The sequence below is a fragment of the Cariama cristata genome, unplaced genomic scaffold, assembly GCF_000690535.1.
Source record: "Cariama cristata isolate BGI_N322 unplaced genomic scaffold, ASM69053v1 scaffold21626, whole genome shotgun sequence".
Lineage (NCBI taxonomy): Eukaryota > Metazoa > Chordata > Aves > Cariamiformes > Cariamidae > Cariama > Cariama cristata.
The window spans coordinates 8,861-33,316 of NW_009621887.1; the positions used below are offsets into that span (position 1 = coordinate 8,861).

At 35.9% G+C, this 24,456-nt stretch overlaps 1 protein-coding gene across 1 annotated transcript; it reads left to right on the forward strand.

Annotated features, from left to right (window-relative positions):
- Nucleotides 1–1,774: 1,774 nt before the first annotated feature.
- On the forward strand, nucleotides 1,775–24,203 carry LOC104163225 (low-density lipoprotein receptor-related protein 1B-like; the record flags this gene model as incomplete). The annotated part of the gene is made up of 8 exons (XM_009702152.1): nucleotides 1,775–1,972; nucleotides 3,704–3,908; nucleotides 7,508–7,672; nucleotides 8,597–8,841; nucleotides 18,621–18,752; nucleotides 19,964–20,191; nucleotides 23,627–23,801; nucleotides 24,109–24,203. Coding segments are annotated over 8 exons (1,443 nt in total), but the record flags the coding sequence as incomplete, so codon positions are not given.
- Nucleotides 24,204–24,456: the final 253 nt, after the last annotated feature.

Here is a 24,456-nt window from a genome sequence, read left to right on the forward strand (position 1 = left end):
ACCCAGACAATAATTACCACTGTCTATTTGGCTATATTTAAATAGCCTTAACATAGAGGAACCTATGTAAAAGTGGTTTCTGTCTGCTTTCTGAATTCTTTCCAGAGAAATTTTGTGCTACAATACAGTGTCTCTTGTTTGTCGCAATATCAACTGTTCTTGTTTTATGTATTATTTCTCATTGTTGATTTACTTTTTTAAGTATTATACCTTAAACTTGTCAAGATCCCATTGAACTCTAACCCTTTTTGTTAGTGTACTTAATAATTTACACCATAAGTTATGTAGCTTAAGCTACACTTCCTCTACTTTGAATGAAAAAACCATCCAACGTAGCACAGATTTATTAGGTTTCTTTTTTTCCATCGTGGTGTTAATTACTGAGACACATAAAGGAAGCTACTGGTAAGGTCCATCATGTGTGTTCTTATGCATTGGAGTTGCCTAAAAAACCAGTATGTCAGTAGCCTATGGGTCTCCTGCATAATAGCTGCCAATTTATCAGAAATTCGGAAGTGCCATTGAAGTGTTTCTCAGATTCAGATAACTGGTACTTGTGAAATAGCTACTCATGTCAGTGATCCTGTTCTTTGTTAAATTATTTAACTACTGCAGAGCTTTGAAAAATTGACTTAGCAGAAAGTCATTCATTGCTTTAACGAATAGGAGAATCACTTGGAAAGTCCAAGCCACATTATGAACAAGTACTTCAAGAGCAGAAACATAGCTCTACTGAGGTACCTGATTAACCTAAAGCATCATAGATAATTTAATCTGTATGTGCAATGGTTACCAAGAGAAGAACATGAAATTAATCTTTTTGAAAAGAGATATATAAGCATCTTTCTATTTGGTGATAATTTGTGTAACTTTTTCTTTGAATATTTTAGAAGAACAATGCAATACTGCCTACTTTGCCACAGAAAAGGATAGGTGTGAAAAACTTTCTTTATTAAAGTGGATACACCGAGATGATTCAATAGTTTACAGAATACAATTTTTGTCTGTCTTGTTTGTTTTATTAACACAGCTACTTGTTTGTTTGAAAAGCTTTTCCTAATCTAAACTATATTAGAACTGTAATAAAAAGTCAATTTTATAGTATGGTTGACCTATGCAGAGAACGTTTACAGATATTTGTATATAATTCGATATAAGCTCACAGGCACAAAAAGTCTAGCATTAATTGAATAACAAAGGAAGGAGAACTTTAGTGGTAGTTGGATTCATGATGGGGTGTATCAATAGGCATATAAAATGTTCATGTCATTGAGTGGCTGTTTGGGGTGAGAGTTTTCTTTTTAAGCACTTCAGTTGAAAAGACAAGGTACACTATATATATTCAAAAGGTACATTATATATATTTTAGTAAATTGTTTCAACTAACTGGCATTTGAAACAATGTATAATTTGATTTTTCTGAAACTTCTAAGAAAACAGATTTTTATTTTGATAACATGTGACTTTTAAAAGCTCTAATTATGGACTCCTTGTGGTGGAGCTACAAAACACAGTTCAATAGTTAGTTTGATATTCCCAAATTTGATGTTTAATATCTGTAGTTGTGATCAAAGATAATGCTAGAAGGGAGAAGTTAGAAGTCTGTGGGACTGAAAATGTATTTGAAAGACTCCTTATCAGAAGATGAATTGTTTTAATCATCTGTTTCTCCTGATAAAGCATTGTGTTATTCTTATTCCATTTGTCATTTATATCAATATGTAATAATATCTTTTTTATTATTCTTTTGAAATGTATAATCTTCTGCTTCCAGATCCATTTGAGGCTTTCATAATTTTTTCTATTCGACATGAGATCAGAAAAATTGATCTTCACAAACGTGACTACAGCCTCTTAGTTCCTGGTTTAAGAAATACAATAGCGCTTGATTTTCATTTCAGTCAGAGTTTACTGTACTGGACAGATGTGGTAGAGGACAAAATTTACAGAGGCAAACTCTCTGATACTGGAGGTATGAATTTAATCTTTAATTTCTTAACAGTAAGAACAGCTGCAGTTACGGGATGTTAGACCCGTAACTGAGCTACCATTCACAGAAACAGAATTTATGATGGCATTCTGCTTTTAAAAAGGTGTATATCTAGATTGTACTTGATGTAGAGCTAGAAGACTTTCTGTTATAGAAATTTCCTTTTGAAATAGGCTATAGGGGGAAGAAAATGGCAAATGCAAAGGGCTGATATTTCTTCCTGGTCCAATGAGTGCAATACTGATTTTTTCATTTTTTGTAGTTTACCTTCACATTATTAAAAAAAGTATAAGAATTTATCAGATGTCTGATAAATTAGCTGCTCCCACTAGGTGAAAGATTTTGCTTCATAATTTTATAGCATTCAGAAAGACTTGCTCTTGGCCTTGGTGACATAATTATGGCCTATAAATCAATATAATCTCATAATATACACAAAAGTGTTTCTACAGAATGTTCTTTGTTGAAGTGTATGTTCAGGTGCTTTCATTCCTGCATGAGCTAACAGGCATAAGCATGTTTAACTTGCTGCTTTAAAAGTTCACGTATGCATTCATGCCTGTGTTCTCTGACACATTTGGTGTTTGTTTCTTTTTCTTCTCCTTAGTAGATAGTATTTGTGGGTATTTTTATATCCATAGATCCAGACCAGAAAAGAAATATCCTACACTGCTAAATATGTCAAAACAGCCAAAGATTTGCTACTTTTCGTTAATGGTTGTGGTGTTTGTATGAAAGCAATAAGGTAGTCTGTTGTCATCACGCTGTATTACAATCACACTGTGTCAGAACCCAAGTGAATTCTGTACTGTATTAAAAAAAAAAATAAAATTTTACTCTCTCAGCCTTGCAGCTGTCATGAACTTATTTGCATCTGCAAAAAGCACTGTGCCCTCGTGGAAGTCCTGAGGGCTAACAGAGTGCCTCTGTAGTTGCCCTCTGTGTGAAAAATTTTGAGACCCTCCAGAGGAAGCATCTGGTAGGGACGAGCTGTTAGTAGACAGTGACAGTATGAATTGTGCATGTGAATTTGAAGGGACAAAGTTAGGCTATTTATTGTAGAGCTTTTCAAAACCTGTAGTCCAAACAGAGTTCTCCCTGCCATTTCTGTCTTCATCACAATCTTTCAGTTTTCTCTTTTTCTGATTGAGAAAGAACTGAAATAGAGCTGCATGAGTTTTGTCTAATATGTCTAGTCACTGGGAGGCGAAGCATGAGCATGTCGTTCACAGATGCTGCAAAAGAGGTCTCTGGTAATAGAACACATGTACGTCTCCTGTGTTACTCAGCATGTGATCTCTGACCTTTGTTGTAAGTTTCAGAGCTTTACTTGGGAAGGCGTCAGAGAACTAAAAATTTCTGTTGCTGTGGAATGAAGTTTATTTGTATATTGTAAAAAGTGTGCTTATTTACAGCAGTGTATCGTATTTGTAAAGAAAAAATGTCATGTGAAACAAAGTATTATCATCCATCAGATAAATAAAGAATTTACTCCAAGAGCATATGATACTCGTATGTCCATGTTCACTATATCGGACTCTATATTAGTTCTTTAAGACTCTCTCTTCCCCCCCACCCCATCAGATAAATAAAGAATTTACTCCAAGAGCATATGATAGACTCGTATGTCTATGTTCACTATATCGGACTCTATATTAGTTCTTTAAGACTCTCTCTTTTTTTCCTCCCCCCGCCCCCCTTTCTTTTTTTAAGGTGTTAGTGCCATTGAGGTGGTAGTACAACATGGCCTGGCCACACCTGAAGGTCTTACTGTAGATTGGATTGCAGGAAACATATACTGGATAGACAGCAATTTGGACCAAATTGAAGTAGCAAAACTAGATGGCACTTTGAGAACAACGTTAATAGCAGGAGCTATGGAACATCCAAGGGCTATTGCTTTGGATCCCAGATATGGGTAATTATAAAAAGATTACTTTTTTGTGTTGCAAAGTATTTTAAAGGTAGAGCTTTAAATGTGAGATTGATTTCCTTTTGTGCTGTGAGTTATAGTTCCTAGTGTATCTTTAATAGTTCTTGAAAGTATATTTTGAGTGAAATACAATCCATTATTAATGTGTTTTGCCCCAATGAAAAGAGTTAAGAAATGAGTAAGTTGGAAAACACAGGAGTCTGTTGGCAAATTAATTCCCTTGCTATGTGGTTGTTTCATTTAATTTTCAATGTACATAATAGTAACTGGAACCTTTGGTTTAACCTTCCTCTATAGTTAATGGACAGATTTGGGTGTCGCCAAGATGATTCATCTCACTTCGAGACTGATTTTTTTGGTGGGACTGAAGTATAGCTTAGCTGTTACTCGAAGATTGAAAGCCAAGTGAGGCAAAGCGCACCTTTTGTGTTTGGTTCTCCAGCTTTAAAGTGGAGATAATGCTTGCCAACTTCTGTCAGTATTTGTTCTACCTATTCATAAGGGATATTCTATAAACTGGAATATTATTAATCATAAGTAACGAAGTGTAGTAGATTCAGCCCACTACCATAAATATGTATTTTATCTAATGCCTGTCATAATTAAGTGTTTCTAATAAATATTAGAATGTTTTCATAATATCAAACAAAATATTAATTAAAATGTGCGAAAATTGGGTGTTTAAAAAAATATGCCTGATTTTGGTAATATACTAACACAATAAAAACTGGTTTTGCATAAAGTGTAATTTTAACAATCATCAAACATATAAGTGTATTTCACAATTCCATTTTAAAATCTTCACAGTAAAAAAACCCCACCAACATGAAAACTTTGCTTAAGATATTTTGGCTTCCTTTTAAAATTAGCCTTTCATTTTTTGGCAGAGCAAAAATGACCCGTACATACCATTTATATTAAAACTTAAGTCAATCAGCTTAAGTAGTGGAAAGAAAGTAAAAGTGTTCCTGGAACCCTTAACTACCTGTTCAGCCAGGTGTCAGTTCTGATTCTGTATTGAAATTCAGACTACTACTACCAAAATTTTGTGATTCTTGGAGTTAGAGCAGTGTTTTGAGGCTATATGAAATAGCAGACTCATTACAGAAACCTCATTACCCATTATTGTGTGTAGCTGGATCCTCTTATAGAGGCCAAAAGGTAATGGTCAATAGTTACATCTTCTTCTCATAGATACTGTTCTTTCAGAGGGAAAGAATAAAAACACAAATTAAATGTGGCCAAAATTAGTATAAGTTACAATGAGTTTGCAGAGTCATGATACTTAATTCTCTTTAGGAACCTGCTGTGATCTATCATATGTCTTCACTGAATATTTATTTTAGAAACACGGCTGTGGACATAAAAGTAGATAAAGATCCCAGATTCTGGGACTTGAAGTCTTTCTGGCACTTAAATTCTGAATTAGAAAGTACATACTCTAATGAGTAAGAATACTACCCTCTCAATTCAGATGCTAGAAAGCTTATTTACAGTCTGCATTGCTTATCTATAGAGATCTTTAAAAAGAGGCATCCTATTGGCAGAAGAATTGATAGATAAGTTGTTCAAATTAAATGGTTGGGAGGAAACAAACAAACAAAAATAAAATCACCACTCTTCCTGAAACTGAAGGCTTAATCTGCCTTTCGAAAAGCTAGAAGCAATTGTATGCTACATTTTGTTAGAAGTGAGGAAAGAATAAAATCTTTGAACACAAATGAGGGCGGCCCCTCAAATCTTTTCACAAAAAAATATGAATAAACAAACACTGATGATTCAAAGTAAATGGTTATGTTAGGATCGCACAAATCCTGTATCCCAGTGGAGGTGTGGCTACCATAGCTACACTCCAACCTCCAGTGAGGCTGAGCATTCATCCTCAGTCCACACAGACACAGGCGCACATATAAATAAATGTATATACATAAACATGTGTGGCCTCATAGGTCTACACAGGCAGAAACTCTCAGCACTGAGACAAACAGCACCAATGGTCTCATCCTGTTAACCTCTCTGGCTATTAAGGATGAAGATCTTTTAGTGGGAAATATATTTGTATGTATAATGTGGATTCCTCCAGTAGCTGGATTTAGACAGTTAGTCTACTCAGTGGCTGGCCCCAGGATCGCTGGGCTGTCTAGCTGCTGGCTGCAGGATGTACGAACCCTCAAGGCTGCAACCCCACACCAACTGCTGGTAAGGATCCCATCACACACACTGCTGTAGCTAGGCTTAGGCACCCAGTCCATCCAGTAGCTAGCCCTGGATCCTCGCTGTCCCAGCTGCCTCTCACAAAGAGGTGCACACAACACACACCCATACAAATGGCTGTCTCAGGCCCCAGACCTCATGGTCTCTCTGCCAGTTGGCCTGACCCCCTGGTCCCGCTGGTAGCCAAATCCCCCGAGTGCATAGCTCCCAGAGCATACATCTGGTTGCCAAACCATTTGATGGACTCACCAGTTAGTCTGGCTTCACCTTTGCCAGCCATCACTCACTGACATGCACACCCTCACTTGCTCCCGTTGCTGGCACACCACATGTACAGATACTGTGACCTGTTGTCTGGCACACAGCTGTCTATACACACAGCATGCACATGATGCAGAGACCCTCACCCAAGAAGCAATGGAATTTGGTAGAAAGCCAGGCCTTTTTATACCAGTATCTCTTAAGATTTAAATATAGTGTGTACTACTGTTCACAGGCACTAAACGGGGAGGCCTTATTAGAATGTATGTTCAGGACTGAAGTATCTGATGTTACTTGTCAAAAGTTTTGTTGCAGTGTGACTCTCTGCAATTAACTCTTTGCAACTGATTAAAAGTTTTCATATCAAAGGTATTCTTTAACAATTAAAAGAAAGCTTGTGTGTTATTGAAAACTTAATAAGCTAAGAACAGTTAGGGTGTATTTTTGGCCTTTTGGTGACACTATTTCTGTTACTTAACACAAAACTTCCTTGGTTATACAAGTGAAAGTTCTCCTTGTTGGGAAAAAATTGGAGATAGTACATAACTGAGAGAGCCAGCCATACAACACAGCTTTTCAGTTTTTTTAGACTAATCTGTATAAAAGTCATTAGTGAGATACCCAAATCTAGGGGTCTTCATTGGAACACTCTTAATAATAAATGGAAGTCTCCAGTTTAGCCTGTTCCTTAATCCCTGCTACCTCAAATCACCTTTGTTTCCTTTCTGCCCTCCCCATCCTCCTCATCTGTGGATTGCTTTCAAAGGCTCTCATTATAATTTTTCTTAATGAGCTGGGTTTCTAATTATAGAAAGAAGACAAGACAAGCTGTTACTTGTATTAATGGTAATGGAAAAGGGAACACCATTAAACTTCTAGGTTTTTTTTAAAAGTTTTGTTTCATGATTGCTCTAACACTAATAATGAAATATTACCTCCCATGTTACCCTATTACTTCAAGGAATTTATGTAGTTGCCCAAATTAATCTGTTTATTCCTTTCATTTAAAACATGTGAATGAACTTTTTTCCCAACTATTGTCTTACTGAACCATTTCAGATTATTCTTTGTGCTTTAATATTTTTGTATATCTCTTTTCCTTTCACCAGAATTCTGTTTTGGACAGACTGGGATGCAAATTTTCCTCGCATTGAATCTGCTTCTATGAGCGGAGCGGAAAGACAGATCATATATAAAGATATGGATACTGGAGCCTGGCCTAATGGCCTTACTGTAGATCACTTTGAAAAAAGAATAGTATGGACAGATGCCAGGTAAAGTGATAACAGTATTCTTACTATCTGTTTATAAATTCTTATTCTTGCATACAGAAATGTAAATTACATGGTAAGTGGATGTAGTTACATATATTATGTGCATAGAGTCTTGAGTGCAAATGTACAGTATGTACATTTCTTGAATTGCATTACTGTTATACATAATGTCTCCATGGTCTGTACCAGCAGACCTTAATGGCCCTGACCAGGCTTCTCAGACCTCTTCCCCCCTGCACCCCGCCAATGGTCCCCGGCGCCCATTTCAGCTCAGCCCTGGAGCTCAGCCCCTGCCTGAGTGACACCACTGGAGCACCAGTCTCCAACCTAGCCGCAGCACTGCCTGGCAGTGGGCCCTGTTAGCCAAGATCCCAACCCACAGGGTAGCTTCCTGGCCTGACCCTGTCTTGTCACAAGCTTTTCTGGTGATTTGGACTCTTGGTTGAACCTGGCTGCTGCCCCTGGAGCCTGCTTGCTTGCCTCACTCGGGGACAGTAGGATGTGGCCACGGACAGTGCAGCCTCTGCCTTGCCAGCTGTGGGATCATCCATGGTTCCTGGCTCCCTCTGCCTTAGCAGTCACCCATTTGTCCTGCCTGACACTTATACATGGAAGACCCAAGCTATTCCGCTATTTTGTTCCATAAGTTCATCTGAATGGAAACTGATTTTTCTGCTCTATTTTCACAGCATGGAGGTAAATTTGAATTTTAAAACAGTATACAACCAAACCAGTATTTCATATTTGTAGTTAAATAAATAATGTGAACTAAATCATTTCTGAAGTTAGTGATTGCACTGTAAACCTTCTTTGGTCTTACCAGTATGTAAGAGTAAGGTTTTATACATTTTGCACCAATGTCATAATGGTTGTGTGATTTTTATTTTATTTTTATATAATCATAAATTTGGGGTTATCTTGTAGATCGGATGCCATTTATTCTGCATTATATGATGGAACCAGCATGATAGAGATTATACGGGGTCATGAATATCTTTCTCATCCTTTTGCTGTTTCTTTATATGGGAGTGAAGTATATTGGACAGATTGGCGGACCAATACACTTGCAAAAGCCAATAAATGGACTGGCCAAAATGTCAGTGTAATACAAAAAACAAGCGCTCAACCGTTTGATCTTCAGATATATCATCCAAGTCGTCAACCACAAGGTGACTATTATAGAATAATTCATTATTATGTATATGAGGAGGAACGATATTATTTTTATATACAAATATTTGTATATGAATTTGCCTTGAACTGAAAATTCTTAATTGTCTTATTCAGCACTGATGTTCCTTAGGTGGTAATAGAATCTTTAGTCAAACCAGAAGTTCGTGGGATCAGTGTCTGTGAATATTGCCCGTTTTGACTCTTATTCCTGATCTGTTACAAATACATTGCAGAAGCACATTTATTTAAAAGGCTTCAAGCTAACTTATTTTTTTAACTGGAGTAACTAGTCTAACAAAAGTAAAAATAACAGTATTAGCTGTCTTTCTCTTGCTTCTCTTCAGAGGAAGATGAACTTTTCTGTGAAATAAATTGTGTATATAATTCTTAGTTGTTAGTCATAGAATCATAGAACCATATAATGTTTGGGTTGGAAGGGACCTTAAAAACCATCTAGTTCCAACCCCCCTGCCATGGGCAGGGACACCTTCCACCAGACCAGGTTGCTCCAAGCCCCATCCAGCCTGGCCTTGAACACTTCCAGGGATGGGGCATCCACAGCTTCTCGGGGCAACCTCTGCCACTGCCTCACCACCCTCACCAGGAAGAATTTCTTCCTTATATGTAATCTAAATCTATCCTCTTCCAGTTTAAAATAGGAATGCTTTTATCTCTCCTGAATCTTTACCATGTATTTGCCAAAAATCTTTTCTGCTTGTTTCTAAGGTCTTTTATGTTACTGTTAGCTCAGCCCAAAAGAAGTACACACTTACCTACAGCGCTCAGGAGGCTAAAAGGAAGTACAGCCACCTACAAAGTTCAGCTGACGGATAACAGCTTCTTAAGCTATTCAAACTCAGACCCATGTTGGGGCCCCAGAGCTGAAGGCAATACTGCAGTAGGGGGTCTCACCAGAGCGGAATGGAGGGGCAGAATCCCCTTCGTCAACCTGCTGGTCACGCTGCTGGTGATGCATCCCAGGGTACAGTTGGCTTTCTGGGCTGCCAGCGCACATTGCTGGGTCATGTTGAGCTTCTCATCAACTAACACCCCCAAGTCCTGTGTATATATAGGCAGTTTACATATGTGAATGTATATGTTCATTTTTCCCCTGATTTTTATAGTTTTGAGTTCAATGTTACATTGTGACATGCTTGAGATACCACCAGCTGCATTTTCTGTTAGTAAATTTAAGTTCTGTTGTTATAGGGCTGTCCTGGATTCAGCTGGGATAGAGTTAATTTTCTTCCTAGTAGCTGGTACAGTGCTGTGTTTTGGATTTAGTGTGAGAATAATAACAATAACACACTGATGTTTTAGTTGTTACTGAGCAGTGTTTACACTAAGGACTTTTCGGCTTCTTGCACCACCTCACCAGTGAGTAGACTGGGAGGCACAAGAAGCTGGGAGGAGACACAGTCAGGACATCTGACCCAAACTGGCCAAAAAGGATATTCCATACCATACTAACTTTTTTACCATTATTATTGTTATTATTATTTTCCCTTCTTTTTCTGTCCTATTAGACTTTCTCTATCTAAACCAACAAATTTTACATTTTTTTTCCTGATTGTCTTCTCCATCCCCCTGTGGGACAGGGAGGAGTAAGCAAACAGCTGTGTGATGTTTACCTGCTTGCTGGGTTAAACCACAACGGTCCTTTTTGGGAAAACCTGGATCAACTGCTTGGAGCTATGCCAATCAAGCTGGCCCTGCTCAATCAAAACTTTTACCTGCTATAGAAGGGGATAAAGTCCCTGTAGTGCACACAAAAAATATGCTGGGGAGGACAATCTGGGTTATTTCTGCCTTGGGCAAAGGTAAACCCATCCTTGGGATTGCTTTTGCTCGTGGTCCTGGATTGCACTTGCTGGATAATGTGGAAGGATGGGGAAGTCCGACGTGTACCTCAAGGGGATTTGATTTGAGAATAGCCAATGATTTGAATTGTATTATGTTAATTGCTGTATAATACTGTATGTCATCACTACTGTGGTTGCTACATGCCATATCAATGGTATTATAGTAAAAATTACCCCAATTAATGAAGAACTAATTTTGATGAAACTGGGCAAAGTGTAGCGATGACAGAACCAGACAAGCCCAGTGGTGATGGAACCAGAACTGATGTCAACATGCAATAATCCAACACTACACACCATCTCTCCTACCCTGAAGGACTACTATGACAGATAGAGCCCAAAGTCATGGACTAAATGAACTCAACAGACATTTTAGAGGGACAGCCCATAGACTAAGGGAATTATATCTCTGTGTGTATATCAAAGGACAGGAAAGGTGGTGGTGATTAATTAGGATATATTGAAAACTGGAGGACCTGGGAATGACATAACTGGTATAGAATAAGGAGTGAATATCTTTACCAGCTGGATATCCTTAGATATCTAGATAGCCTTGGATATCTGTACCAGCTAAGGAAGAAAATTAAGTCTATCCCACCTGAAACCAGGACAAGGGCACATCTGGGCTGTATCTAGCTGTAGCTATATAGCTATGGCTTCTAGCTGTAGAAACTCTTGGAATGTTCCATGCAAAATACCAATGCTGAAAAAAGAATTGAATATGTGTTTTTACTGGGAGCTACAACAAAAGACAAGTGACTTAATTTATATGTAAATACAGGAAAGTAAGAAATACCACTGGAGGATGACCACCAATTAGTTACAGAATGTTCCATGATCTCTGGATAAATTTCAACTCTTCCACGAAAAAGTTGATTATAATAGAAGCTACTTTAGAATTCATATCACGTGTACCTGTTATTTTTAATATTAGGAAATTATATTTTGTTTTCATTCTCACCCAGGGTTTGTAGTGCTCAATAAGCTATTCAGACTTTTATGTTAGTAGGTTCTGAGCAATCTTTATTTGAAAACATTAAATCCTGACAATTTGGTATGGCTTTGTAAATGTCTTAGAACCCAGTTCTGCATTAGTTAGATGTAGAAGACCATGTATATAGTTCCAATATAAATGAGTACCAGCAAGTATAATTCTCCCTGCACACTAGATATTCAAAAGATTTGAAAATACTCTCTTAATAGCATGCTTTGAAAAAAGGAGAGCAATGAATACAACTTACTGTTAGTTCATGAGTCTGGGCACGATAACAACTGTGATAAGGACTCACAGTGAATAAATCCTAATCTACCTTGCAATGTGTGACATATGCTGTCAGCATACATTTTTCTGATGGTTTTATTTTAAAATAATAATGAATTTCCATTAAAGAAGAATGTCACTGTTTTTCAGTGGATGTCAAGTTCCTTGGGCTTTATTACTTGTTTAAATCAGCCTCTTAATGAGAATTTACTTTTTAGGCCAGGGTACTGTTCTAACAAAGCTGTCTGACTTCTGGACAAAAAAGTATGTATGCCCAGGATCTTAAAATATGGGTGGAGTAAATATGCATCTCTGCACACCCCTTTCAAGTAATGTTTTTTGCTATTTTTTTTTTATAATTAGTCACTTCCTGAACTTTGGGATTTGAGGAACTGTGTTCTGTATTTGGTGTTTTCACAGTAGCAGTAGAGTTCCCATTAGCCATTTGCTGTCAGAAAAACCCAGCTATTTTCTGTTTGAGCTGGGGCCAGGCAATGCCTTTAGAGAGAGACTACATCCTAGGGAAACATCAGTCAGTATTCCATAGTCACAGATACCTTGGCCTCAAGGCAACGTAAAAGCTCTAGAAGAGATTTCAACTCTTATTTTCTGGAATCAAGAAGTTCAAATATCAAGTTGTGTAATTGATGTTTTTATTTTACGGTGTAGAAAGCACCAGATTCTGATTTATGATTGGCCTTCTGGGTTTGCTCTAAATTATTATCTTTCAATGGAAGCAGTTTCTTTTTACACATCTGCAGTACCTAGCTTTATTGGAGCTAGAGAAAAAAGGTGATACTATGCGATTACTTTTTAATTTTTCTTTTGAATTTGTAGCAATTTTGCCATAAAGGAAACAAGATAGCATACAGTTCAGAATCTCAAAATAAAATTGACAGTAGATTTACATTGCGAAATGTCAATATAAATATAGCACTGAAGGATATATTTTAGTCTCAGACCCATAGGTATACATCTGGGTCATCTATTTAGGTGAAAGGATATTAGCTTTTAAAATACATCATGCAACTTATTTTGGTTGAAATAAATTAGAGAAGAGCTAAGTAAAGTCCTGTAGCCTAAGGCAACGTTATTTCAATTAATCTAGGACAGATGCTAATTTAAGGTAGTAAAGTTATAGTGAGATATTTCTATGGATAATAGGTTCATCTGTCAGTAAACCACAGGGGATTGTGGAAGACTTCATGACCTAATGCAGAATGATGTCACATCTCAGGAATATGAGTTTTAGACCTACTCATCTTCACAGAATCAAAGCTGTCAGGAAAGCTATTAACATAGCAAACACAGGTTTTCTAGGAAAGATATTTTCTCAAGTACCACTATGTTTTAAAAAATCCACTTCCTGCAAAGAACAAGGTCTTCTATTTTAGGTACAAGAAGTTGTACTTGTACCATGAGATCTACTACTGAGGACAGTGATGAGAGGAGTAAATATAGTGCATTGGAAAGATCACAGCTTGAGAACAGTTAGAAAGCTGTGAATTCCTCACACATTCCTCATTTTTTTGCATTTCTCAAGAGTATTACTTTGAATTTAAAAAAACCATGTCCATGGCATTATTTTTCTTTTTGCATATTGAATTTATATAGACTAAAAATCAGCTCAAACAGTATAATAACTGCTGAATATAAAGTATATTGGTACCACTGGGCTTTTTTGTAATTAAAACATGAAAAATATTTAGCTTCATAGCACTGCTTTGTTACAATATTCTGTTGAGACTTGGATTGCCAGCTGTTTAAAATAAATAACGTTTTACAGAAACATAGCTTAAGATGCACACGATCAAAGTTTTAGCTATTTTATTTTGGGGGGTTTTTACAAATTTTATTAGTTTGAGATTTTATCACAACCTTCTCGTGTACATTCTTTTTACTTCAAAATCAGCAGCAAGATTGGTATATGTATTGTAAATCACGCAAAATGTTTACAATTTTTCTGAACTTTAGATTAGATTCCTTTGTGCCATGTGAAAGTTCCATTTTTGTTTTAGGAATTATAAAAGCAGTCTTTCCTACCTTTGTCTAAACTCAGCATCCTGTCTTTGACAATGGCTGATCAGTGCCTACAGGGAAGTAGGGACCTGGGGGAAGGTAACAGCCATGCTCCTCCTGTATAGCCTGTCAGCTTCCAGTAACCTGTCACTCGGTGATTTTTGAACCTAAAATGGTATCTTTGTGCTTCAAAGGCTTTAGAACCTTTGACTAATTCTTCTTGCATGAACTTTTCTAGTTAACTTTTGAACTTCCACAAACTTGGTGTCTACATTTTTCTGGGCAGGTGACTCTGGTGCGTAACTATGCACCGTATGAGAGAGAACTTCATCCTGCATGTTTTGACCCTAACACCTGATAATTCTGTTCATTGTGTCCTAGCTCTTGTAGTAAGAGGGGTATTGGACAGCCATTTCATAAATATGATTATAATCTGTTACTTCAGAAAAGGATCTTGGAGGTATGGATGCTATTTCAGTGCTCATTCTTGAGTGTGAATTTGAGATTGGTTTTTTTCCCTTGTGTGTTACTATACATGTATTGAATTTTATCAGACGTTTTATTTCTCAGTCACTCTGTCATGTAACTCTTGTGTAGCTTTTCATACTTAGATTCAATTTAATCCTTTGTCACCGCTTTTCTGTTACTTTAACAGTAAATTTCTGATGTTTTGAAAGTTTTCTATAAAACATGGCACCTGCTCCTAAAAGTACTATTGCCTTAGGCCTTTCCACATAGTAATACCCTAGCATTACAACATTTGTTATTCTTTTATATCTGCATTTCTCATCTGCCTAGTATGGCAGTAAGGTCAGTCATTCCAGGCAGTCTCTTCTTAGTTTTGCACTCACATCATTAATTACAGTTTTCTCTGTACCCTTTCATCTCAAAATGTACACGGAGGGGTGGGAAACAGAGATTCTTTAACAAGAGCTTCAGAATTACCATAAAGCTATCATTCTGCATAGAACAGAGTGTCATGAAGAATTGTGCTAACTTCAAGCTAATAATTTTTTTTTCCATGATGAATATGTAAATTTTTGTTAGATGGTATACTGACTAATTCTTCAATGAATGATTAAAAATGGAAGTAGAAATAGTGACTATAGGAAATAAATATCTATTTTAGAACTAATGCATTCTCTGATCAGTCCTAACTTGCAAATTCCAAAGATTAATGCTAAAGTAATGAGATATAATCAGGTAGTATAAAGATTTTAACTTGACTGAGTGCAGCAGAAGGATCTTTGACCCTATGAAAAGCAATACTAGAAAAGGTATTGACAGTGAGCAGAGGATTAGATCTGTAACTAGTTTTAAATATGAATAGGAATAGATTGTCAGCAATTTAAAAGTATCCTTTTGATGTAACTGTAATGCATATATTTGAAGATGTAGGCAGAATTTAATCATGTCATGCACCATTAAAGTATAAGATTAAAATTTTGCCTAGCTAAAATCTGATACCAAGAAGGGGCAGGGTCAATATGAAGTTAATATGGAGGGTAAGTTGGTTCGTAGTGAATGCATATTCAAAGGTGTCAGAGTAACTGTTTGTTTGTCAACTGGTGATAGAATGTCTGAGGGGTTTTTTTAGGCTTACTGGTCAAGAAAAATAAAAATGTAAATAATGTTTTAGAGAGCAGTCAAGAAGAAATATGATGACAAGCAGTGACACAGGTATATCTGTGCACAGTACTGTAGGAGAAATATTGACAAGCAATCAGCAGTGGAAATCAATTAAATAATGCAAAAGGCTGGCCAGTTGGTGAAAATGCCAGTTCTGTGGGTTGCTGTGATCAAAAGGAAAATAGATTGGTGGAAGTTATTAGGAAAGGAATAAAGAACCACAGCTAGTAAACTGTGATGCTGTATAAATCCCGATCGCTCCCATATCTTGAATACTGTATACAGATCATATAAAAGATGCGGAGAAAGCTTGACAGGCTGATCAAGAGTATGGGAAAGGTTTTTCTATGAGGACGGGTAAGCTGATGCTTCTTGAAATACAGCTTATAGTCAGGCTTCTGTGTGATGGCGGTCTGTGAAATCACGAATGGCATGGAGAAGGTGAATAAGGAATAGTTATGTGGTTATTCGCAATAGAAATAGGAGGAGGTGTTAGGACTATCACAAGGAAATAAAAGAGCCAAATTTTTGAGAGTCAAAGCAATAGCATACCTATTTGCCTTCAAGAGAATTAGTTCTTATTAGAAAGAAAAGAATAGGCTTAGCTGTTATTCAGTGAAAACAGTGTGAATATGAAAGGAATATATACATATGTGCTGGTATAAGTAATTTTTACATTATGGTAGTTTACTCCTCCAATCGTGCATGCATGTGGAAACAAATACATCTGCTTTATAACACTTCTTTTTCCACCAATTTTGTATTCTATTATATATGATGATCTTTGAGGCTCTTCCAACCATTATGATTCTATATATGAAAGGAGTTGTGATGCAGACAGATAGTACACAAATTGTGCTGTCTGCTCTTTGTTGATGCTTGTAGCACACTTTAACCACAACTCTTTCTTCAACATGACCTTTAACCAGCATGCCTTTTATTTTTTCTTCTGTATGTTCTTCTATTTGAATTCCATCCTCAAATAGCAACTTCGATAGAGTGGAACATAATGCACTACTTGAATAGAAAGACAAGATGGGGATTATTATTCTTAGGCCCTAAGTAGATCCTTGCCACAGATGGTCATATGCAAATAAAGATGTTGAGGTTCCACTGAAATTACTGCTTTGTATTGGCAAATAAATTAAAGGAAATACTGTTTTGCAAAACGTATGACTAAATTTTAAATCTCGCAGGAGCAGTGTTAAGAATGCCAAAAAATGCAGGAGTTTGAATTACTAGGTGGTCTCCTGAGATCTCTTACAACCTAAATGATTATATGCTCTCTTTCACAATATTGTGAAAACCCTAAATTATATTTTGGTTTTGAAGTGTAGTTCATAGGGATAGATTGCTTATATTTACTAATATTAATAGCCATTAATAATTGATTCTTACCCTGAAGGAAGGGTTCCTGGAACCTTCTTGACTTCAGTCTCTTTTCCTCAGCTACTGTTCTTTTATCTTCCACATGAAGTTGTGAACTTATTAAAAGAGATCACCCCAGATTTTTTCACATTGTTACTACAGATTAAAGAAAAGTGATGTTGTTAAATAAACATTTCTCTATTGTATTTTTTGGGAAAGACAGAATCAAATATAGTAATCGCATAAGGATAATAAGGTATTTACAGTCCATTAGCAGTCAAAGATGATATTAAATCATTAAATTTTTAAGAATATTGGCCCAGCTGCGTTTTTGTCAGAGGTTTAGAAGAGCTGACAGAGAGGATATGGGATGTTGCTTTTTCATAAACCTTGGAATAGCAGGAGAAGCTGCAAAGGCTGGAAGAGTGCTGAGTGGCCTCCCCTGCTGCCAGTGTTTGAGAGGGGCAAATGGGATGACTTTACAGAAAACTGTAAAAGCCTGTGATTTTTTGATAGAATGATGGGAGATGCTGGATAGAGTTTCATTAACATGTTTATCCAAGGTTTTGAAAGTTTCATTCTTCCTGTAGTACTGGTCTGACAAGTAAGTAGGATTCAGGAGTTGGTGGGTAAATTTAAGGAGTCATGCATTGATGAAAAATAAATAGTTCAATGAAGCAAACCTTGAGTTTGTCTTCAAATTTTAGTTCTTGAGTTTGAGCTAAATTTATTTCACAAAGAAATTCATACATCAGACTTCTCTAGTTATCGAAGTACTTATATTGCAGGTTAGCACAGCGTTGGAGGAATATATTCTAAACTAATTGATTTTGTTAATTATAAGTTTGTCTTTATGAGTCAGTCATTCCCACTTCCCCTTTCATCACTGTTAATTCTCTTAATTTTTTTTTAGTAAATGGAAAAATCAACGTTACTTTCTATTTATGCTTGGAATGTCTCTTCAGGAGTGCTGTGGAACTGTGTGTGTGTATAATAATGAATGAAGATAATAAGAATAGTTTCTAGGTTTTTAAAAGACTAAGAAGTCTCCTCCAGTCAGCTTGCTTTCTGCTCTTTAAACCAATTATAGCATATCTAGTTCAATCAATGAACTATAGAAAGCAACTTGAAAAAAGTTACGCTTAGGAGAGGTTTTTCTTTTGAGAAAAGTAGAAATACTTTGGCACATTTTTTCAAATTCTTTGCATGTTAGATTTCCACCTAATGTTCTAGAAGGTAGATCAAATTGAGAGGGAACATTGAATTTGCCAAAATTCATCGCATAATCTAAGCTTTGACTCTTCACAAAACAAAATTTGATGTTCAGGTCCTCATCATATTAACATTTTTTTATCCCATATGTCCTGGTTAGGAGTGTACAGTTCTTTATATTTAATTGTTATAAATAGACTGCAAAATGAATATCTTACTGGGAAAAATTTATCCAGTGGCTTCACGAAGTTACAATGATAAATTTTGTGGCTGTACTAACAAGAAAAAAAACAAAAAACAAAAACCAAAAACGCTTGGAGTTGAATTTTCACCACTTTCTCACCAGTGTAGCTTATGCTAATTTGACAAACCTTAGTTCCAAAAGGTGTTTTTATATTTTGTGTATTTCCTTGTTCAATTTTAGCTTCCAATCCATGCGCTGCTAATGAGGGCAGAGGTCCATGTTCTCACATGTGTCTGATCAATCACAACAGAAGTGCTGCATGTGCCTGTCCACATCTGATGAAACTGTCTTTAGACAAGAAAACATGTTACGGTAAGTTTTCCTCCCAAAGTCTGGCAATTGTATTGATTTTAGAATATTGAACAGGGCAAATTAAAATGTGTAATCTTAAAACTATCTCTACACTGCATGTTAATGATGTATTTTATAGGGGCATCTACTTTTTGAGAATTGATGATTTATTCTAATATGAGGTGTGTGGAGCTTTGGTATTTGTTACCACAGCCATTTTTTTCTGTTGCATATGTGTATGATACGTTAGTAAAACTTATCTCTGCAAAACAGAAGGCTTCATACTGCAAAGTGCGTCATCAGAAAATGATGAGTCAGGTAAACTGAATAACAAAAAGGTACTTAATAGCTTAAATCTCTACCTGTTCTGCTAAAATTGTCTTAGTTTCATTTTAAGGATTAAGAAAATGAAATGAAAAGTAAATATTAGACATGCAGCTTTGCAGGGGAATTTTATAAAAAATTACAATAAACACTTTTAAGCTATAAAAGCCCTAAAAATGTCAAATAATTGTGTCTCTTACCTGTAAAACCTTGTACTGCATTACTCTTTTCAGTGTTGATTAATGTTTAAGAAATATCAAAAAAAATTTTGTCATATCAAGGATATTGCAGGGAAAAAAGTTACCTTTACTGTTCATTCACAGACATTTGCTCTAATTAGACTTTTGAGATAAAAATACAGAGTTCTGTTTTCCTTTAATGTATCACCCTTTTTCATTAGTGGATGTCTAAATTAGAACAATCAATATGTTCTTTTTCTTCCACCTGTGACTTTCACTGCTTAAACATAAGTTGTGGAATTCCTCCCAAGTTTTGTTGTTTGCTGCACTTCCCCGTTATGGTGATACTCTGTTTCCCTGAGATACAAAATGTTAATATCTGTTACAATGTACAAATGAAACAGTAATTTTTGATTGGGATAGTGGAGTAAAATTTTTAAAAGATAATTTTAAACATTTTTCCTTAAACATTCACAAGACTATATTGATTTAGTGGTGTAGTAACGTCATGTCCAGCATCCAGAATTAATATATTTTTCCTGTGGATTTTATGCTCTAACATATTTTATTTCTCAAGTGTCATTAGGCTGCAGGCTTTCTGGAGATGTTAAATCACTGATATAAGCTGTATTTACACATTTGTAAAGTGATCTCAAATGAATTACTTGGACTCCTGTCAGCAAAGTTGTGAAGAGCATGAGGAGTGATGTTTTCCTTTTTGTCTAACAGAAAGGAAGAAATTCCTTCTTTATGCAAGGCGTTCAGAAATAAGAGGGGTGGACATAGAAAACCCATACTTCAACTTCATCACAGCCTTCACTGTTCCTGACATTGATGATGTGACAGTCATCGATTTCGATGCTGTTGAGGAACGCTTATACTGGACTGATGTGAAAACACAGACCATCAAGCGTGCCTTCATTAATGGGACTGGCTTAGAAACCATTATTTCAAGAGGTAAATAGCATAACATTGAAGTGACAATAATTCATTATAGGTAAATGTGTGTTATAAGTATGCCAAAAGAGGAGCATACAAGTTCTTGTTAGGTGTACCTTTCACTAATATTGGATAATTGATCTAAACAATAAGAAAGCACATTTTGTTTAGGATTCTAGTTCATTTAATTGATCCATAATTCATTTTTATTTAAATAAATTGGGAAGTGATTGTAACATTGCTTTTATACAAGATTGAAACGTGTAGTAAATGATGGAAATAATGTTTTCTGGGGAAGGTAGAAAGAATAAAGATGAAAAGCAGAAAAATAATGGTACCCTGACATAGCTTCGCATTGAAGAATTTCATGTGGATTTCCTGTGTCCTTTGGCTATCTGGGCTGACCTAATGAAGCAATTGGCTCTATCAGAGTTATTTTTTCTTTCCAGTCCATGTAAATCTTTCAACTTTGACACCTTTGGTGAAACACATGATATGGTAGCTTTGTGATTTTGGTGATACATAACTTTGGTTATGCATTTACCTGTTGTCTTCTTGCAACATGTGTCATGTTCAAACTGATTGCACCCAGGCTGTTTGCACTACTTGAATGCCATAAGGGAGTGCAGTCCTGATTCTGTATCTTTGAATCCTGTTACTTACAGCAATAAAAGGAAACTTAAAGTATGGCAAATGGAAAATCATGGCTGGCAGTTTTCTCTGCAGTTAATGCTTTCATTTTCCAGCACTTTTGCTATGTGCTTCGAATACAGAAAATTAATGGCTTGTAATGTCTGTACCTGATTGCTTCAACCCTATGTCAGTAGCTCTGGTATTAAAGTGGTACCATTTGTTGCCCTTGCTAGTGGTGGGTTTTTGTTTGCTTGCTTGTTTCCAACTGCTGTCAGTTCTTCTCCTGGCAGCCCATGATGTTCTTCTGTTTTGTAATATACCTACCTGCCTAAAGATAGGAAAACTGTCTGACAGGGACCATCTGGAGGAAAATTTTGCAAACTCTGGTTCCTCAGCTGCTAAATGTGTTTGAAGGCGAAGAGGAGAAAAGAAATAACTCACTTCTTAAGATCAAACCTTTTCTCATTTTGAGAACAGATTTTAAAAAATGAAAATATTTCTTTAGTTGATTATTTGGGGATTTCAGAAAATTAATTAGAACTCTGCCCCTGGTACAGATTTTTCTCATTTTTTGAGAACAGAAATGAAAATATTTCTTTAGTTGATTATTTGGGGATTTCAGAAAATTAATTAGAGCTCTGCCCCTGGTGTCACTTTAGAAGAAATTTGTTCTGTATTAGCATGTTTTGGGAAATCAGTGGAAAAATACAGCAATATCCCCACTTGCCTGTGTAGATGGATGAATTTATTTTGTGTGGGTATCTTTATTTTTCCCTTGCTCTCTCAGAGACAATTTTATTAACAATTGGAGATGTTTTTCAGTACCAGTAACAAGAACAAGGTTTAGACTGCTTCTTAGAGCTGCTCTTTACATCATGAATTGAGGTACCCAAAAGAGGAAGAGGAGTTGTTTTTTCAAATAGTAGTAGAATACAAACATAGTTTACTATATAAAATATATAGTGAAAAATTGCAAAACTTGTCAAGAAACTTAATGAAACTTAAAGAAACATGCTATGTGAGAGTGTTTCTGTTTATCAGTATTCTTTCATATTCTTTTTCTTGTGGTAGCTTCTCTGGTGGAATTGTGTTGGGGGTTATTTGTGCCAGATGTAACTTACTATATATAAAATTTGCAAAATTACCATGTTCTGGCACATCAAAACATTATAAAGGCTACTTATTATGTGTAAATGATCTCGTTTGCTTACAGTTACATTTTTATACTTGTTATAAGAACATAAGAAGCTTTGTAAGCACATATTAGTGGGATTCTCTTTGGATGAAGTCTTATGCCAATGTCACAAAGATGCCAAAGTCATACTTTAATCTTTTTAAGAGTATGAAATGCTTATTTTCTCCAACCAAAAAAACCCAAAAAGGCAAGGGATCATTTTAAAATGGGTCAAAGCTATGTATTCGGTGTCCGTTGTTGCATTTTCTAAAGCTGGCAAACTTCCTAGTGCCCAGTCACTGTTTCACCTTATGTATACGCAAGCCAGTCCACAGCCACATCCATGTTAGTTTGTCAATGACAATAGTTCTGTCAGTGGAAGTAACCATGTTGAGAAAGAGATAGTGTATAAACTATGAACTATAATAGAATCATTAAATCACCCTTGGCCTGTTTCCTCGTCTACAAAGATGCTGGCCAATATGAACCATTGCTATGCCAAGACAGAGCAGCATGTTGGTATCTAGATCTTGAGCAGTGATTTTATACCCAGCATTTAACACAGATACTAACATATATTAACTTTTTTAAACCAATATCTTGCTAAGGAAGACTATCACATACAAAGACACTTACAAAGCTACCAAATTAATCGGATCTTACTCATGTTTTGCTACCTCAGGTAATACTGGTGGTGTGGGTTAACCCCAGAAGGCAGCTAAGCCCCGCACTACTACTCCCTCACTCCCTACAGTGAGATGGGGAAGAGAATCATAAGGGTAACTGAGAAAATTCATGGGTTGAGATAAAGACAGTTTCGTAGGAAAAGCAAAAGCTACATGTGTAAGCAAAGCAAAATGAAGAATTCATTCAATACTTCCCATCGGCTGATGGATGTTTAGCCATTTCCAGGAAAGCAGGGGAGTAAGCTGGAGTCTTCAAAGTCTTCAGAAATAAAACCAAAAAACTTCTTCAGTCATGTAGCTACTTAACTACTTATGTGCTATAGAACTATGCTATAGACCAGTGGGTTTAATTCAGATATTCTGTACTGAGCCTTCCTGATGCTAAAGAAGGAAGTGGACTTTTAAGCTTCAGCATAGTTTTGTTTTAGAAAGCCACTCTGATATTCTATATGTAAAGTATAATGCACAACTTAAAGAAATACGAGCTTTCTTCTTATGTCATAAGTAATATTTATGTTTATTAAATATGATTATCGAACTTCATAATGGAGGCTAACTCATTGTATATCATCATCCCTTAAAAAAAAAAAAGTAACAAACCACACTCTTTAATAGTGCACTGAGTAATAAATGCATTCTTAAGTAGAAAAATACACTGCAAAAATTCAGCATCTGATTATTAATTTTGGACATAGATTTTATGCTGAATTTTAAAGTATTTATGGAGGATTTCCTGAATCTTCAGGGCAATTTTTATGTTCTTATTGCAAGTGTATCAGGCCCAAGAAGAAAAATAATGATTATTAATGCTTGGCAACTAGTTTATAAATACATCTGAATAGAATATTGCACAATATTGTTAACAAATTGTAGAAGAAATTGTTTTGTTTTTTTTTTCCTCCAAGACTGAGAATAATCGAGAAGGAAAATCAAAAGAACAACTGCTTTCACTTTTTGCAGATATTCAGAGTATCAGAGGTCTTGCAGTGGATTGGATATCACGTAATTTATATTGGATTAGCTCAGAATTTGATGAAACACAAATTAATGTGGCACATTTAGATGGTTCCTTGAAAACCTCAATCATCCATGGAATCGATAAACCCCAGTGTCTTGCAGTTCACCCAGTAAAAGGGTAAGTTATTTGTGGGTTTAATAAATAACCTATGGTAAAACTCATCAGAAGATTTCTTCTTCGTTCAGACATTGAGTTTACCCATTCTGTTTTCTTTCAAACTTAAAGTAAATGCATGTTTGAAAGATTTTTCTGGTAATTTCTTAACTGAGTACTGCTTTGCTACCAAAGCTTACTGTTGATTAAATGGAATAGGTCGTTGTATGTTTTGCCTGCTTCTAAACTTAGGAATGTTTTTCGCTAATGATGCATTTAAAATACTGTGTACACAAAGCAACATTTTCAATATGTTGATTTTCTTCTTCAGTAAGCTCTACTGGACGGATGGTAACACAATTAACATGGCAAACATGGATGGCAGCAACAGCAAAATACTCTTTCAGAATCAAAAAGATCCTGTTGGTAAATACCTTTTTTCCTGCTTCTTTTTTATTTGATAGTGCTTTATCATGGACATTATCTTGAAATGCTATTTAAGTATACCATGATGTTTTTCATATGCTATATAACAGTGATAAAGACAGGCAGAAAGACATGCAAATCGCTGATGTACTTTTGTGTTTCACAATTTAAGATATTTTTTTGCCCATTCTATTTGAAATCTACTGTAGTGTGTTAAGTATAGCATTATTAACTTCTAGGATTACAGTAGACT